General features: G+C 39.6%; 1 protein-coding gene across 2 annotated transcripts in view; it reads right to left on the reverse strand.

Moving 5' to 3' along the window:
• Positions 1 to 15,022, reverse strand: part of Ano3 (anoctamin 3) — a 352,737-nt gene that overhangs the window by 157,577 nt on the left and 180,138 nt on the right. For both annotated transcript variants that reach the window (XM_013147269.3, XM_003464998.5), the window contains exon 4: positions 593 to 711. In XM_013147269.3, the coding sequence (XP_013002723.2) occupies positions 593 to 711 (119 nt within the window). The remainder of the gene's footprint in view (positions 1 to 592; positions 712 to 15,022) is intronic.

The raw sequence follows: 15,022 nt of genomic DNA on the forward strand, positions 1-15,022 counted from the left end.
GGATACTAAAATCTATGGTCATGTTAAACATTACTGCCTTGTCCAAAGGATGAGGAATAAAGGAGTGATCTTCTAACTAGAAAATTACTGCATAATTTTACATTGAAAATTAAATGTTTTTAAAACTCTGTTTTATAGGTACAGCCTTGCAGTTCAATAGAAGAAATAAGTTCTGGTATTCTATGGCTCAACAAGGTAATTACAGTTAGAAAAGTAACAAACATATACTTCAAAATAAATACAAAGAGGATTTAAAGAACTTATTACATAGAAATAGTATATGCTTAAGGTGATATATGTTATTATTTTGATTTAACCATTATGACATATATCTGAATTGAAACACCATATTCTACCCAATTAATATTTACAAATATGTATCAATACAAACTCAAAATTAAAAAAGAAAATCTTTAAGCTTGCTAAAATAATAATTTGAATAAAAATGAATGTAATATCTATAAATAACATTTTAGCTTTGAGTCCTGTTTTTGTATATTTTCCAGCATGAAACCAACCATGTACATGAATAGCTAAAAGTTTCAAAATTTATGGTCTAAAAGGAATTTATTGATAGTTTAACTTGCATTACCTTAGACAGTTTTGTCTTGGACTCAGGTTTGTCTTTGGTAACAAAGTCGTTAATGAGACGAGACCGGTCATAATTAGCATGTTCTGATTCATCCATGTAATCCTTATCTTTGCCTAGGGCTAGAAAAGAGAAAAAAGTTACCTCCACTTTTACATTTCTTCCTTTTCCACTGAACACATAGATCTCTCATCTGCATGCTCTTTCTAAGTTTACCTAAGTATAATCCCCCCACAAGGCAAACCCCATGAAAGCTTTGTCTGTCATTGTATTACTGCTGGCGAGAATGGCCACTTTCCTAAGGCGTACTGAAGAGGTGCTATTTAATGTAATAATGCTTCCTAAACACAAAACCAGAACCACACAAATTGTACTGGACAGAGCATCTATTAAACAAAAAGATATTCATAAGACCTGGAGAGTCTTAAGCATTTAATAGCTATGCTAATTTTCAGATTATTGTCTTTAAAGCTGGGAAGTTTTTAAAAATGTGAATTGGTTGAAGGGTGTAAGAAAACCAGAGGGGGCAGGAAGGACAATACGCAGAAGACACTTCAAGAGAGATAAAAATTGGGAGATTAAAATACAACTGCCACAGAAGGCAAGAATACATTGCAGAACGGTAGCTATCATTAGAAAATATACAAGACACCATGATAACAATTAAATATAAAAATGCCTAGAAATAACCAGTAAGCTAGAATCAGGGAGAAACTGTATCAAATAGGAAATCCCTGTGGTGGCTGTAGCTGGCCAGAACTATTAATATGTTTCAAAAACTTTATATTCTGTGTGAGACAACTGTCTCCTCAAATTCAAAAATGGACAGATGGCTATAGACTTAGCCTCTTCAAAGAAATCAAAGTGTCCTGATGAGAGTTATGTTACTGAATCTGTTGATATCTATCAGGCATGACTCTTGGGGTAGATGACTCTCTGCAGTGTTTCCAAGAATTTGATCAATTGACTTACCCCAAGGAAAAAAGACAACTTTGTTTCTAATAAGTATACATTAATTTTTATTAGTAATGGTTAGACTCTGTTATAGCATGATAATTATGTCAGAGCAGCAGAGAGCATTATATTAGTAACAGCTAAACTAAGATTCTGTACGAACCATTTTATATCTTTGGATGTAACCAGTAATCAGGTATGATAAAATGTTCTAAGTATTTAGTGGTCATAACTAGATTATTGATACCTAACACTGATTGCAAATTGGCATATGGTGAGTTCATTCCAGAAACACTGCATGCATCAGCTTCTTGTCTTGTCATGCTGAGAACAACTCCATGAAGAGTATCAAATTTTATATACATTTTAATAATAAGTAAACTAAAGTACTGGAAACTAAGTAACACATCACAGTCAATACACTCTTAAAAAATACACCCAAAGCTGCAACACATCTGACCCAAGCTGATGTGGGTGAATTCGATACAATGCTTCCCTGGTTTAGGTAAAGTACATTTCATTCATTCAACCGCTGTTTGTTAGACACTTCTGATACACAAGACTCTGGTAACTGTTGAAGACACAGTAAAAAAACATAACCATGCCTTCACCGACATTCCAGTAACAGACAAGGAGTATTTTTTGAAAAGCAGGCATAAAGAATCTGTCACGGTCAATCTGTGGGAGGGACACACAGCAGGTGAGAGAGTCGCCCAGGAAGCCATCTGCAGAGAATAGTCACAGCATGTGGGTGAAACTCTCAAGAGGTTAGGTGGCAGGTCACACAGGTAAACTGGGGGAGGGAGGTCAGCATGGAGAACATACAAGTACAAAACCTAGATGTACCTCCTGCCACCAGGTACACTGGAAATACACTGTGATTCTGGAGTTGACTTACTGGAAGCACAGCCAGGGCTACACTTGCTTCGAGTCAGTAGATTTGAGGCACGGATACTGGGGTGCTTAGTGTTTCCATTTTAATTCACTTCCATTCCCCTCTCTCTCTACTCGCACCCCATCCTTTCCTCTCTCTTGACCAAGAAACTCTGAGTTGCTGAAATTTAAATCCATTTAGTCATTCAGCAAACACTGATTGAGTGGCAACTAGGTTTAGTGATAAAACAGTGAACAAAAGATGAGGACAAAAGGGAAGAGAAAGATCCCTCCGTCACTGTTCCTGCTCTTAATGAGGGCAACAAATAGTGAGTCAGTTAAAGAAGATAAAGCAGTAAAACCAGACTCCACATGTCAGGTAGCGATGTGAGCACAAGTGTCAGGTGAAGTAGAAAAGCCATGCTTCCTGCTAAATTATCAGCATTTACTCCAGGACCACATATAGGGGATGTGGGAAGCGGGAAGCCAAGGCTGTCCCGAGGTTTGGCCTGCCTGGCCAGAAACATGGACCCGCTGTTTATTGATCTAACGACACTTTCTGTGTTTTGTTTCCCATAGTTTTAGAGGAACATTCTTTTATTTTAAATTTTACTTAAAGAAAGACAAAACAGAAAATAGGTAGAAATAATACATACTTTCAAAGAAAAAATAAAGAGTAAGAAATCACTAGCTGATGGTTACAAACTGTCCTCTTACAAATAGTTGTTCAAGATACTAAAATGAAACATACAAAGTGGGGATTCAAACAGGGAGACTGCAAACAGTTCTGTTCAACTATGGAACAAAAACTTAGTAATATGGTTATCAACCCTATACTCTTAAACATACATGCAGTATCCATATCTTCATTTATGTTGAGATTAAACAAACCAAAACAGGCTAAAATCACTCTGAACAAAGAATAATAGTGTTGAAGGATTTTATATCATGAAATCACAGGATCAGCACTGGGTACTGTAGTGTCTCTTTTTCTTCAAAGTATCTATTCATTTCATCATGCATTTATAAGACCAATTCTCATAAACTGTTTATAGGTTCTATGCATGCATGAGTCTTAATATGTATTTCTATCCTTTCTACATTAGAGGGAGAAACAAAACAAAGCAAGACAAAACAAAACATATTCTTATAAACACATGAAACGAAAAAGACACATAAAACCACTGTATAAGGAGTTCTACCATGGTTACTGTGTTGTCTCTTGTTATCTTCAATAGAATTGTCTATATCATCAGATACAGTACAATTGAATATATCAGTACATAACAGTATTAATAAAAACACAACTTTGTAGATAATGTAAAAGTTCAAAAACAGATAGTAATCAAACCAGAATGGGTATTGTAGTGAATCTTGTCATCTTCAGTGTAGTTGCCCATACTTCGACTTGATACTATCAATCATAACAGTTTTGAATAAAATCTGTCAATACCAAAGAGCAATCAAACAAACCAGATTTAACTAAGATCAGTCATGATAAAACAGTATAAGTTATGCAGGGCTAGGGGCTGGGGATTTAGCTCAGCGGCATAAGTGCCTGCCTTGCAAGCAGGCAGTTGTGAGCTCGATCCCTGGTACCAATAAAAATGAAAAAGACAAAAAAAAAAAAAAAGTTATGCAGGGTTTCAGATTAAGTTAATAGGAAATTAAAGATGATTACTGTACTATCCTGTTATTTTTGGGATAGCTGTCTGTGCCCTCAGATATAGAGCAAGTAGACAAACTGGGACAGAATAAAATCTATCTAAGCAAGGCAGCGCGAGTAATATGGGTTTTAAATCATGATCCACTATTAACAATATCTTCTGCCATCTTTTTAAAGACTATTTCTCCCCTTTCACTCCCCCAGGGTGCACTGTGCATTTCTGAGTCTCACCAATACCCTCAGTTTTTAGATTTGGTGGGGGGGGGGAAACCTGCTATTTAGCTAAAGAAGGTTCCAAACCTTCTCCCTCCTGGACTTCATCTCTAGCTGTATTCCTTTATCTATTAAAGCCTGTCTTTCCAACCTCTCCACAAATACTGGTCTAGTTGCCCCTATTACTCTCTGGTTCCCTGTCACATAGAGATTTGTTTTCTTATATTTGATTTTTGGTTCATAAACCCTTTTTCAGGTTAATTATATTTCCTAAAAGGTGGACCCTACCTCCTTATCTACTCTGCCTGTGTTTCTCTCTTTTTTTTTTTTTTTTACTGTATCAAGGCCAACCTAGAAATTATAGCCAACCTTCTCTGCCTCATTTCTGTTGTGTTCTTTTTCTGCTCTTAGTTGTTTGCTTTTCTTCTTCATTCCACTTTCTGCTCCATTCATTGAGACCTCTGTGCCACTGTTACTGGAATTCTGGCACTTTTCTCTCTCTAGAAGGACCTGAAGTATTCTCTGTAGAGGCAGATTGGTGGTCATAAATTCCCCCAGGTCCTCTTTGTTTTGGAAACATCTTGTTTCTCCACTAATTTCTAGAGACACTTTTGCAGGGTACATCAATCTGGGCTAGAGGTTATTTTCCTTCAAGCTTTGGGATACTTTGCACCAAGCTCTTCTTGATTTGATGGTCTGTGTTAAGAAGACTGCTTATGGATTTTCCTTTATAGGTAATCTGTTTCTCTTCTCTGATGGATTTTAATATTTTGTTCTACATTGAATTTCTGGGATCTTGATTATTACATGCCTGAATGTAGCTGTGTTTTGGTTGTAGGGGCTGGAGTTCTATATGCTTCACGCATCTGAATATCATTCCCTTTTCCTATGCTTGGGAAATTTTCCTTAATCATTTCTGTGAATAGCCTTTGTAATTTCTTTGTTTGTACCCCTGCTTCTTTATTCACATTCTTTATTCTTAAGTTATAAATCCTCTTGTTGTCTTATAGCCTTTGTATTGTTACTGCCTGTTTCCTTTTTATTTTTAAGAAATTTTTCCTTTCATGATCCCACATTTCAAACCTGTCTTTCGGTTTGGATAATCCATCCTTAGTTTCTTTCAAGCAGTTTTGCCAGCTTTCAACAGAGTTTTTTATTTCCTGGTAATCTCTTTGAACCTGCTTCATGTATTGTAGGTTTTCTTTATATTCTTCATCAAATGTTTCTCTCCTTTTGTTGTACTCCTCCATTCTTCCATCTGTATCTTCTTGAGAGGTGCTTAACATTTTTTTATTAGTCTATTTGTATCTTGCCTTACTTGGCTAAATATTTCACTTTTGAACTCATCTATGAGGTTCCGAAGATATCTCTTTATGTCCACTGGTGCCGTGTCTGATATTGCATGTTTGCTGTCCTCAATCGTCTTTGTATTTACCTCTCCTGGATCAGTGTTCTTAGGGTTGGGGGCTAGGGACTTTTTCTTGTTGCTTTCTCTTCTCATATTTTGTGTTTCTTTATACAGGTGTATAGAGGAGGTCCCAGTCCCTTTCCTTGTTGGTTATGGTTCTTTTGAAGCATGCTGGCTAGGTGATTCTGCTCACTCCAGTGTGTTATTGAGGGGAAAACAGAGGTGGCGTATGCTGGCTCCTCCCTTCTAGGTCAGTCAATCTGCAGGGGTCTTCACTGCTTATTGGGTCTCAGCCAGGGGCATGACCCAGGCCAAGAATACCCCACCAATCTCGTCTGGGAAAGGAACACAATTGACTGAAGTCACTGCTCTTCCTTGTTCCTGCCAGTCCTGCCTGATTCCAAAATGTTGACCCACTGGTACCCCTTTCCCATAAAAGTTTTATTCCAGCACTCACTGCAGTTCGATGCAGATCCCTTGCTGGCTGCATTCTCCTTTGGGCTTATCAACCTCCGAATTCAGTGCAACTGCACTTTAGTGTGACTGTGGTTCTAGTGAGTCAGAGCAGTGGGAATTTGGGCATGCTAGATTATGGAATGCCTCAATAGTAGCCCCAGGACTGCATGTTTGACTGGTTCTTTTTGCTTTAGTTTCTTCCTGGGTTGAGAGGATCCATCTCCCTCTCTCTGGGACTCCCTACCTGTGTTATTTTGGCATCTGAGTTGTCTGCCTCAGGGAGCCTCCGTAATCTGCTCTTACCTATCTGCTATCTTTACCTGAAGCAAGAGGAACATTCTTGTGTTCATAGATTTTCTTCTTTTGAATTATGATTCCAGGATCATCTTTAGTTATAGTAATAATAATAGTCTTGAAACCTATTAACAAATTAAGTTCCAAAATTGTACCAAACTTTATACTGGTATAGGAAATAAGTAGCTATATTAACTGTTCCTAGAGTCCTGCTCATAATTGGTATTTGTGTTCAAAATCAACAATGCAAACAAATTTATGTACCATAATAGGGGACCATTTTTACTTTGAATCCTCGGACACAGAGCTGATTAATACAAAACTAAAGGTTTTTTTTTTAATTGAATTCCTCTTACTTTTTCTCACTTGTCTGATTGTAATGTTTATCTTTAGGATATTAATTTCTGTCATTGTTGAGATCATAGGTATCCACATTCATAATCTAAAAATTTTACCCTTTTTATTCAATGAGTACATTAACATGTGTGAGGACCCCAGTTACCTTTCCCTTGTATTTGTGACAATTTTTTTTACTGTAATTTCTGAAATCACCCTCTCCAAATGCTGCCCTGTGGTCTGCTGTGCAGGAAGCGGTGGTCTTGCAGGGGGATTAAGAACATAATGTTTAAGGTCTGATCTGATGGGCTCTTACTGCCACATGCAGGGTGGGAGAGTCAGAGAATTCACCTTGTTCCTCATGGTGAACAGGAGGCAGTAACAAGTCCCTTAATCAATACACAGAATACAGATTTTGCTGTAGCTGTTGTGCAGACTGTAGGCACTGAAGTGACTGCTGACTTCCTTTTTCCCTGTGCAGTATGCAGCTGAACTCTGTCTTCAGTACAGGTCAGCCTCACCTCTGTGGACTCTCCCTGCCCCACCCGGACCAGACCCACATGCCCATCCCACTGTTTCCAAGAGCTCCCACCAGGCCATCTTTCCCCTGTGCACAGCCCCTTGGGCCTGCATTCACCTCGGCCTGGCTGATTTTGCTGCAGTCTGATGAGAGTCTCTCTGCTCACATCCATCCGCTGGCACCCGTATAACTGGGAACAGAAGCCATAGGTTTCTCAGGTAGGACCTTTGGGTGTCCGCCCCACCCCCTGCACCCCAGCAAGGACAACGGGTCCAGATCCTGGGTCCCCTGCATGGTGACCTCTGGCTTGGGGCCTCTGCCACCAGGGCGCAGGGTCTACCTTGGCATCTTCGTTCCTGCATTAACTCAGGAGCCCATCTCCAGCGCCTTGTGAAAAACAGCAGATTCTTCTCCACCTGCGCTTTCTCCCTTCCCTCCTCTGTCTTCTCCACTAACCACAGCTCCTTATGGATAAAAACCGATAAAGGGACATCTGTCCTTTCTCTAACTTCATGACTGGGAAGCTCACAGTAGCAGGAATTCTTGTTCCTTGTGTTTTCTGTTTCATCCCGCTGGAATGGTCTCTGTCTATGGCAGAACTCCTGGTATTTATTATAGGACCAAAGGGCACACAGCACCTGTTCACCAGTGTGTAATTATCCACTATGCACAGAGAAACACAGCCACGAGGAGTCTGAGCGTAATCATTGTGGGGAAAAAACAAGTATTTTGCAAAACATAAACGTGTAAACTGTTTTAAGCCCTGAATATAATCATAAAAAGCATTTGTTAAACCACTGAGAGCTACTAGTTCTGTGACCAGATAAATACACCTTTCATGTAATTTCAAGACAGATGACAATAAGAAAGGAAAGCATTGCAAATGAAAGACAGTTTTATTTTATAGTCAGATTAATAAACAGCAGTCCCGTGTTTTTGGCCAGGCAGGCCAAACCTCTGGACAGCCTTGGCTTCCCGCTTCCCATGTTCCCTACGTGTGGCCCTGAAGTAAATGCCATTAATTTAGCAGGAAGCATGGATTTGCTACTTCACTTGACACATGCACACACATTGCTACCTAACACAGCAGAGTTTTACTACTTTATCTTCTTTAACTGACTTACTATTTGTTTCCCTCACTAAAAGAGGGAACTGTGAGGGAGGGCTTTTTCTTTTCTCTTTTGTTCTCATCTTTTGTTTACCATTTTATTGCTAAACCTCATTGCCACTCAATCCGTGTTTGCTGAATGACTAAATGGATTTAAATTTTTGCAACTCCTGTGTGACCTCTAATAGAGTGATATCTTGGAGCTGACTTTAATCAACAACACAGGTCATTGTTGCTCAGTCTAAGAGATGGCCACCTCTTTCGAAGAAGTTCATTCTGGTCTCCTAATTGTTCCTCCTATTTCTGTCTCTTGTTCCTACCACAAGCCAGGCACATCTGTCTTTATGAACTCTCAGTTAAATCATGCTAGCTCTCTGTGTGATCTTCCCTGAGTTTGCACTCCAGTGAAGCCACAGTCCACGGCATGCCGTGGGCAGGCATTGTCTGGCTTCCTATTACCTGGCCCATCCACTTCCTGTCGTGGCCTGCAAACCCTCCAGGCCTTGCCTGAATTCCTCCCTCTCCAGGCACGCACAGCACAGGACTCCGTCTCTTCTTTCTGCCCAGAATGCTTCATCCCTGTGTCAGCCACCTTTATACTCATTCCACACCTTCTCAGAGAATCTCTCCTTGGCCGGGGAGGGGGTCTCTAGAGTGGAATCCCCACCCTTCTTCGTCTTCTCCCAAGACTTTCATATTGTTTATTATTTAACAGGACCAACATCTTATGATAACATCCACACAGATAAAATGCCATGCTGTATATGCACAAATGAGTCAGCCTTTGATGTCAGGCTGTAGCATAATTGTACAATACGGGCCACATGAATGTGTGTGTGTGTGTGTGTGTGTGTGTGTGTGTGTGTGTGAATATGTGTACACACATACACAACGGAGGATCGAGTGAGAAAAGTAATGTTTCAATTTAAAAATAATAGCAAGAGACATACTGCCCAAATCTCTGGTATAAGTATACTGAGAGCCAGGAGGAGCATTTAAAACTATTTCGAAGGGGATTAATGACCCAGTGTTTTAGTGCATATTTTTGGACCATTGATCAAATGTTTATAGCAACTTCTGTCAAATAAAAATTCCACTCAGCCCCCTTATTCCCCAGCTCCTACACCATGAGACTTCTGCTCCCCAGAGTCAAAGTGACCAGGAGAGGTCAGTGTGCTGAGCTGATGCAGGACACCCAGGAAAGAGGATTTTGAGACCTGCTTCCGGAAGGTGGTGAGGATAGTGGCGTAAGAGCTTGTACACTGGGGTGTGAACTGAGCGAGATTAAAGGCAACATGGGTTTTACTATAATAATGTTTTAAAGTTTACACATTCATGGTGTTTGCTGAGCACACCTCATATATGCTCACATGTAGTTACCACACATATGGACACACACACACATACATACACACACAGGCTATATCTATTTCCTCATGTTCTAATATCTAGTATTAGTGCAAGTGCTATTTTGTTTAATGTTTGACTCCACTACTCATTTCAGTGGTTCCCACACTGCAAATTTTCACTAAGTGTTGAACAAACTGGCAACCGAATGGGGTCATACCTCAGGTCTGTCAAACTGCTAATTTAGCACAGTGGAAGCACACAGAGAAGTCCTCAGGGGTAAGCAAAAAAGATGTTTCATGTTATTTGCATACATTTTATTTTAAATATAGTTTCCCTTTCTAATGCAACTCTGTAAAGCCATGCAAATCTAAAACAAAGAACAGAAAATGAAAATATGGGGGGGGGGCGGAAATGAGGCGTTTTAGTTGCTTAGTCTGCGAAGTGGCAATTCTTCACTATTCTGTACATTTTTCTGTTCTTCTTGGAAGAAGGTTGCTTGTATCATACCTCGAAGAGTTTTAAGAACTTTTTCGAGCTGATATTTAGGTCAGTTACATCTGAGATCAACAGGGGAAAGAGACATTTTGCATTTTGACTGAAGAAGGAAATCAAGGTCCCATCAGTGAGGGTGGGGCGGGCGGGGAGAAATCCTGCCAAGGTGCGTTCTCCTCACCAAGGACACGATGGAGCCAGGCTTGCCGGAAATCCAGGCCACGTGTTGCTGAAGCATTTCTTTCACACGGGCCCAAAGCACTAATTCATTTTCAAGTGAAATGAATTGTTCAAGCAATAAGACTAACAACAATACCAAGGCTATATTGTATTTCCTCTTTTTAAGAGGATTACCCCTTGCGTCAGTTTAGTATTTCAAAAATCAGCACGATGTAAAAGCTCATCTATCTAACAAATGGTCTCAATCAGTTTATCTAAAAGCAGTTACTAATTTGATGCGTCTCACAAATGGTAGTATTTTAAAATCTAGGAAGATGAGAAACTAAGAAAAATAGACTTCCAAAGACCAAAAGGAAAGCAGTGTTCTGGAAGAGGGGACAGCAGCGTAATTTTGGTTGAAACCAGCAAAACCTTGCTGCCCGCTGTTTACAGAATAACAGGAAGATACAAAGCTTGAAATGTGGAATTCTTAGGGCTCAAGTAATAATCTCCCGCTGAAGCAAGGAGGCTGATAGAGCGCAGAGACCCGACACTGCTTTCAGCAGATGCAAGCTGAAGTCCTAGTGCTGTGGTTTATTTGGAAACCACAGCTTTGTAACCTGAAGATCTGAGCTAACAAAATCTCATGGACTAGTTCCCCGGACTCACTAGAACAATCTGTACCCAATACTTGAAGATTTAAAGTATTAGCTATACACACAATCATTTTCTTTGTTTTAAATTCATGCTTTGAAATCCAATTAAAGTAATGCAGGGCTAAAAAAAGTGTAGTCTCCCACTTTAAAGCCTAAGTGCATAGGAAATAATGTAATTACCATGAATAAGAAAATGGAAAATTTAAAGATTTAACATACAAATGCACTTTTAAATCATCATAGTATGGCTGATGATGGAGATTATGTTGACTGAAAAGACAACGCATTGCCTTAAATTTTGTTTGAGAATTTGCATCCATTCAAACCTCAAAGGGTCAGATACACACAGCTCATTACTACCTATGGAAATGGCTTACACTTTAAAGCCAGATCTGGAGTATAGTTTTCTGTCTTTTTATAACATTTTAGCTTTTTAGTACATTGGTTAGTACATAATGTTTCCTTCCCCGTGTGGAGCGGACCATGTACACAGCACATCTTCCTTCCTCTTTCCTCCCCTCCCTCCCTTCCAGCCCTCCCTTCACCCTTCTTATTTATTTAGCTAAATTTTTGTGCCTGTTTTCAGTACCTGATATTTATATTCCTTGTGAGGAGTTGGTATGTGCACATAATAGGAGCCACTTATTCCAGCTCCATTTTTTTTATTATAGTGTCACATTCTTACTTTGTTACATGGCACGGGAGCTACAGGATCACATGCAAATGGATTTGTTTCCTCTCAGAGAATTTTCCATATGTGAGTAGACCATGAGTCTGCCTTTCCTTGACTGCAACTGCCTAATTTTTCATACATTAGTAACAATAGTTTGTTATAGTTACCAGAATAGGTGAGGCCATGGATGAAAGAAATAAAAATGATTCAGGTTATGTTTACATTTTATAATACAAACCAGGTGTGGTGGAGCCTGCCTGTCATCCCAGCGTTTGGGAAGCTGAGGCAGGAAGATCATTGCGAGTTCAAGGCTGGTCTGTGCTACATAGTGAGTTCAAGGCCAGCCTGCACTACATAGAGACTCTGTCTCACAAAAATCTAAAAACTACTGCAACAAAAAATTAACATATATGTCATCTCCTATACATATATGTATATTATAGATAAATAAATATATATATAAGTTCAGTCTCATAAAATATAGAATTCTGTTTTATCTTTATGGTTTAAGAAGGAATCATACAGTAATGCTGATATTTCTATTTCAGAAATCAGAATACCAAAGCAGATGGGACATGTACTCAGGTAGTTAAAAGAAACATTTAGTTTTTGAAATTGGAACTTTTGATGCTAAAAAATAAATCTGTGGTCTCAGCATTATTATCTCATTAATCCATATTTAATGTGTGGCTTGGTCAGTGGTTAGAGCAGTCAGACTTCAGTCCTTGGTGATTCCTGTACTGCCTGCATCTAATGAGCCCTATCTTTGATGTAGAACAGTGAGAACACCGATGGAATTGTACCCAGTGAACCCTGACAGCTAAGCAAATTCCACAAATACTGCAATGGTTGTGTCAGTTTTCCAGTGTTAAGCCCATCTGCCACCCACCATGTATGTCCACCTACCATGCATCCCTGTATCCAGCATCCACCCATCTAACCACCACCCATCTATCTAGTACATATCTGTCCATCCACTACCCATCCATCCACTCATCTATCCTTCTTTGAAATCATCATCTGTTACTGAGTAGATAGCATACACTGTGCAACTTAACAAAGACAGATTTAAATAACAATTATCATCAGCTAGTGATCTGAGCCTGAGTGAGACCCTAACAAATTGCTGTCCATAATAACAGAAAGAAAGCTACAGTGACATCAACCAATGAGAGGACTTCATAAAAGATTAGATGAGCAGTTCTATTAGTTCACGAGTGATGACCTATTTTGACCTTTGAATGCTTTACATAATGATGTGTTGACACAGATTACATAAAAAAGAGGATCATATGCATTGAGAAAATTAACAAGATACTGATTTGTAACACACAAGAAACCTCAGTGGTAAAAGACATTACAAAGAGCAAAGCAGTGGTGGGAGTCTCCCCAGAGTCACGTGTGTGTGCCAATAGGTTCTTTCACTAATCCTAAAATATTTGTTGAGTTCCTACTATGTGCCAGGTACCGATATTGCTTCTGGGACTACAGGTGTCAATAAGATTGACAAGGTTTCTTTCCTCTAGAAATATAAAGGCAGAGAATCAAAACAAACCACATAATTTTAAATAATATTGAGTTCAATAAAAAGAACAGTATATATCACGGAACATAAGGTGAAGGTGGTTGTATCTGGTTTAGCATCGAGTACAGGGATAAATTTAAGCTTATTACAAACAAGAAGCCCAAGAAGTTTTGGGGCTGCAGTGATGTGAAGGAGTATCAGGAGATGGGCTAGATGCTCCAGCGCCTGCGAAGACCACAGGAAGTTTATATTTTAAATGTAATGGGAAACCCTGGAGAGACTGGAGCAGGAAAACAAGGAGGTTTAATTTAACATCTACGAAAGCTTCCTGTAACTGCTGTGCAGAAAGCAAACTACGAGAGTCAGGACCAGGAGATAGTTAGGAAGTTCCCATGTCACCAGGAGAAGTCACAGATCCATGGCGTGGGGAGCCATGGTTGGATTCTGAATGCATTTTGGACACTGAGCCACGAGGACTTCTTTGAGTATTTAATGAACAGCTGAAAAGATTTACATTGACCAGAGGTTGTCAGGACTGGGAAATATAATGTTCTTATGATACAACAGGAAGTTGTTTCTTATACCACCTTAATATGAAAATATTATGTTCTTTGGATATAATAGGAAGTTGTTTCTTATACCACCTGGATATGAAATGCTGATGGGAAAAAAGATGTAAATTAGTGTAGTTCATCTACTGCTATAAAATGAGAGCAAAACCACTGTGTACTTGTTGGACCCTGACAGCTTTAAGAAACAGGAACCTTGCATATGACACTGATCTAAAATACCACGCTGACAGAAAGCAAGCACACACCTTAATATTATATTTCATGTAGATGCGGGTCACTTAGCAAAGTGCTGATTTCACCACTAGATTAGGGAATTTACGTTATGAACTGAAATCATGTGAATCCTGATGAGAGACTTGTATTCAATTTTGAAGTGACATAATTTTAGCACGGTGTGATCAAGGGAATAGTGGGGCTGTTAATGTGTGTGTCTATGTTCTCATTTTACAGCACATTGGGAGGAGGAAAGTGAAGGCCATGGTAACGGGCTTCCTGGAATCAATAAGTAAGGTTATTGCTGCACAAGGGTTTTTCAGTGACAGTCTCATTGTCCTATTTCTTGACACTGAGGTGTAGCACCTGCCTCCTGCTGTGGAAAGGAGGAGAGGTTTATTTCGGTACACAGTTCGTGGTGGTTTTGGTCCATAGCCAGCTGGCTCCATGGCAGGGCAGTGTGGCAGAGGGGCCTGGTGCAAGAGACAGAGTTCATGGCATGGAGGCAGGAAAGAGAGAGAGATAAAGCAGGATGAGGCAGGTAGAGCTTTCCAGGCCATGCCTGAGGGCTCACTTCCTCCTGCAAGGCGTCACCTCCCACTGTCACATTTAGCTAGAAGCACATCAGTGCACAAATATACAGCCCTGTGATGCAATTGCCTCCAAAAAGCCCCACCTGCGAGGTTTAGTGGCTCAGGGCACAGCTAGATATAAATCATAACACACAGGGATTAAGCTTTACAGAATGATGTTCCGAGACTGTGTGTGTGTGTACATGCAAATATGTGTCAGTGGGGAGGTTAAAGGGTGGCATAAAACTCTGCCCTTGTAACCACTCTATGGAAGTAGAATTAAAAGCTATGAAATGTCAATCAAAAAGAGAAAGAAAACACAAAGCAACAACTAAAAGAAACCTCCCAATTCAATACGCTTGAATCAGTCATTTCACAAATACCTTTCCCTCA

Source organism: Cavia porcellus, unplaced genomic scaffold, assembly GCF_034190915.1.
Source record: "Cavia porcellus strain 051 isolate PalLab524CR breed Dunkin Hartley unplaced genomic scaffold, mCavPor4.1 scaffold_9, whole genome shotgun sequence".
In the NCBI taxonomy this organism is placed as follows: Eukaryota; Metazoa; Chordata; class Mammalia; order Rodentia; family Caviidae; genus Cavia; species Cavia porcellus.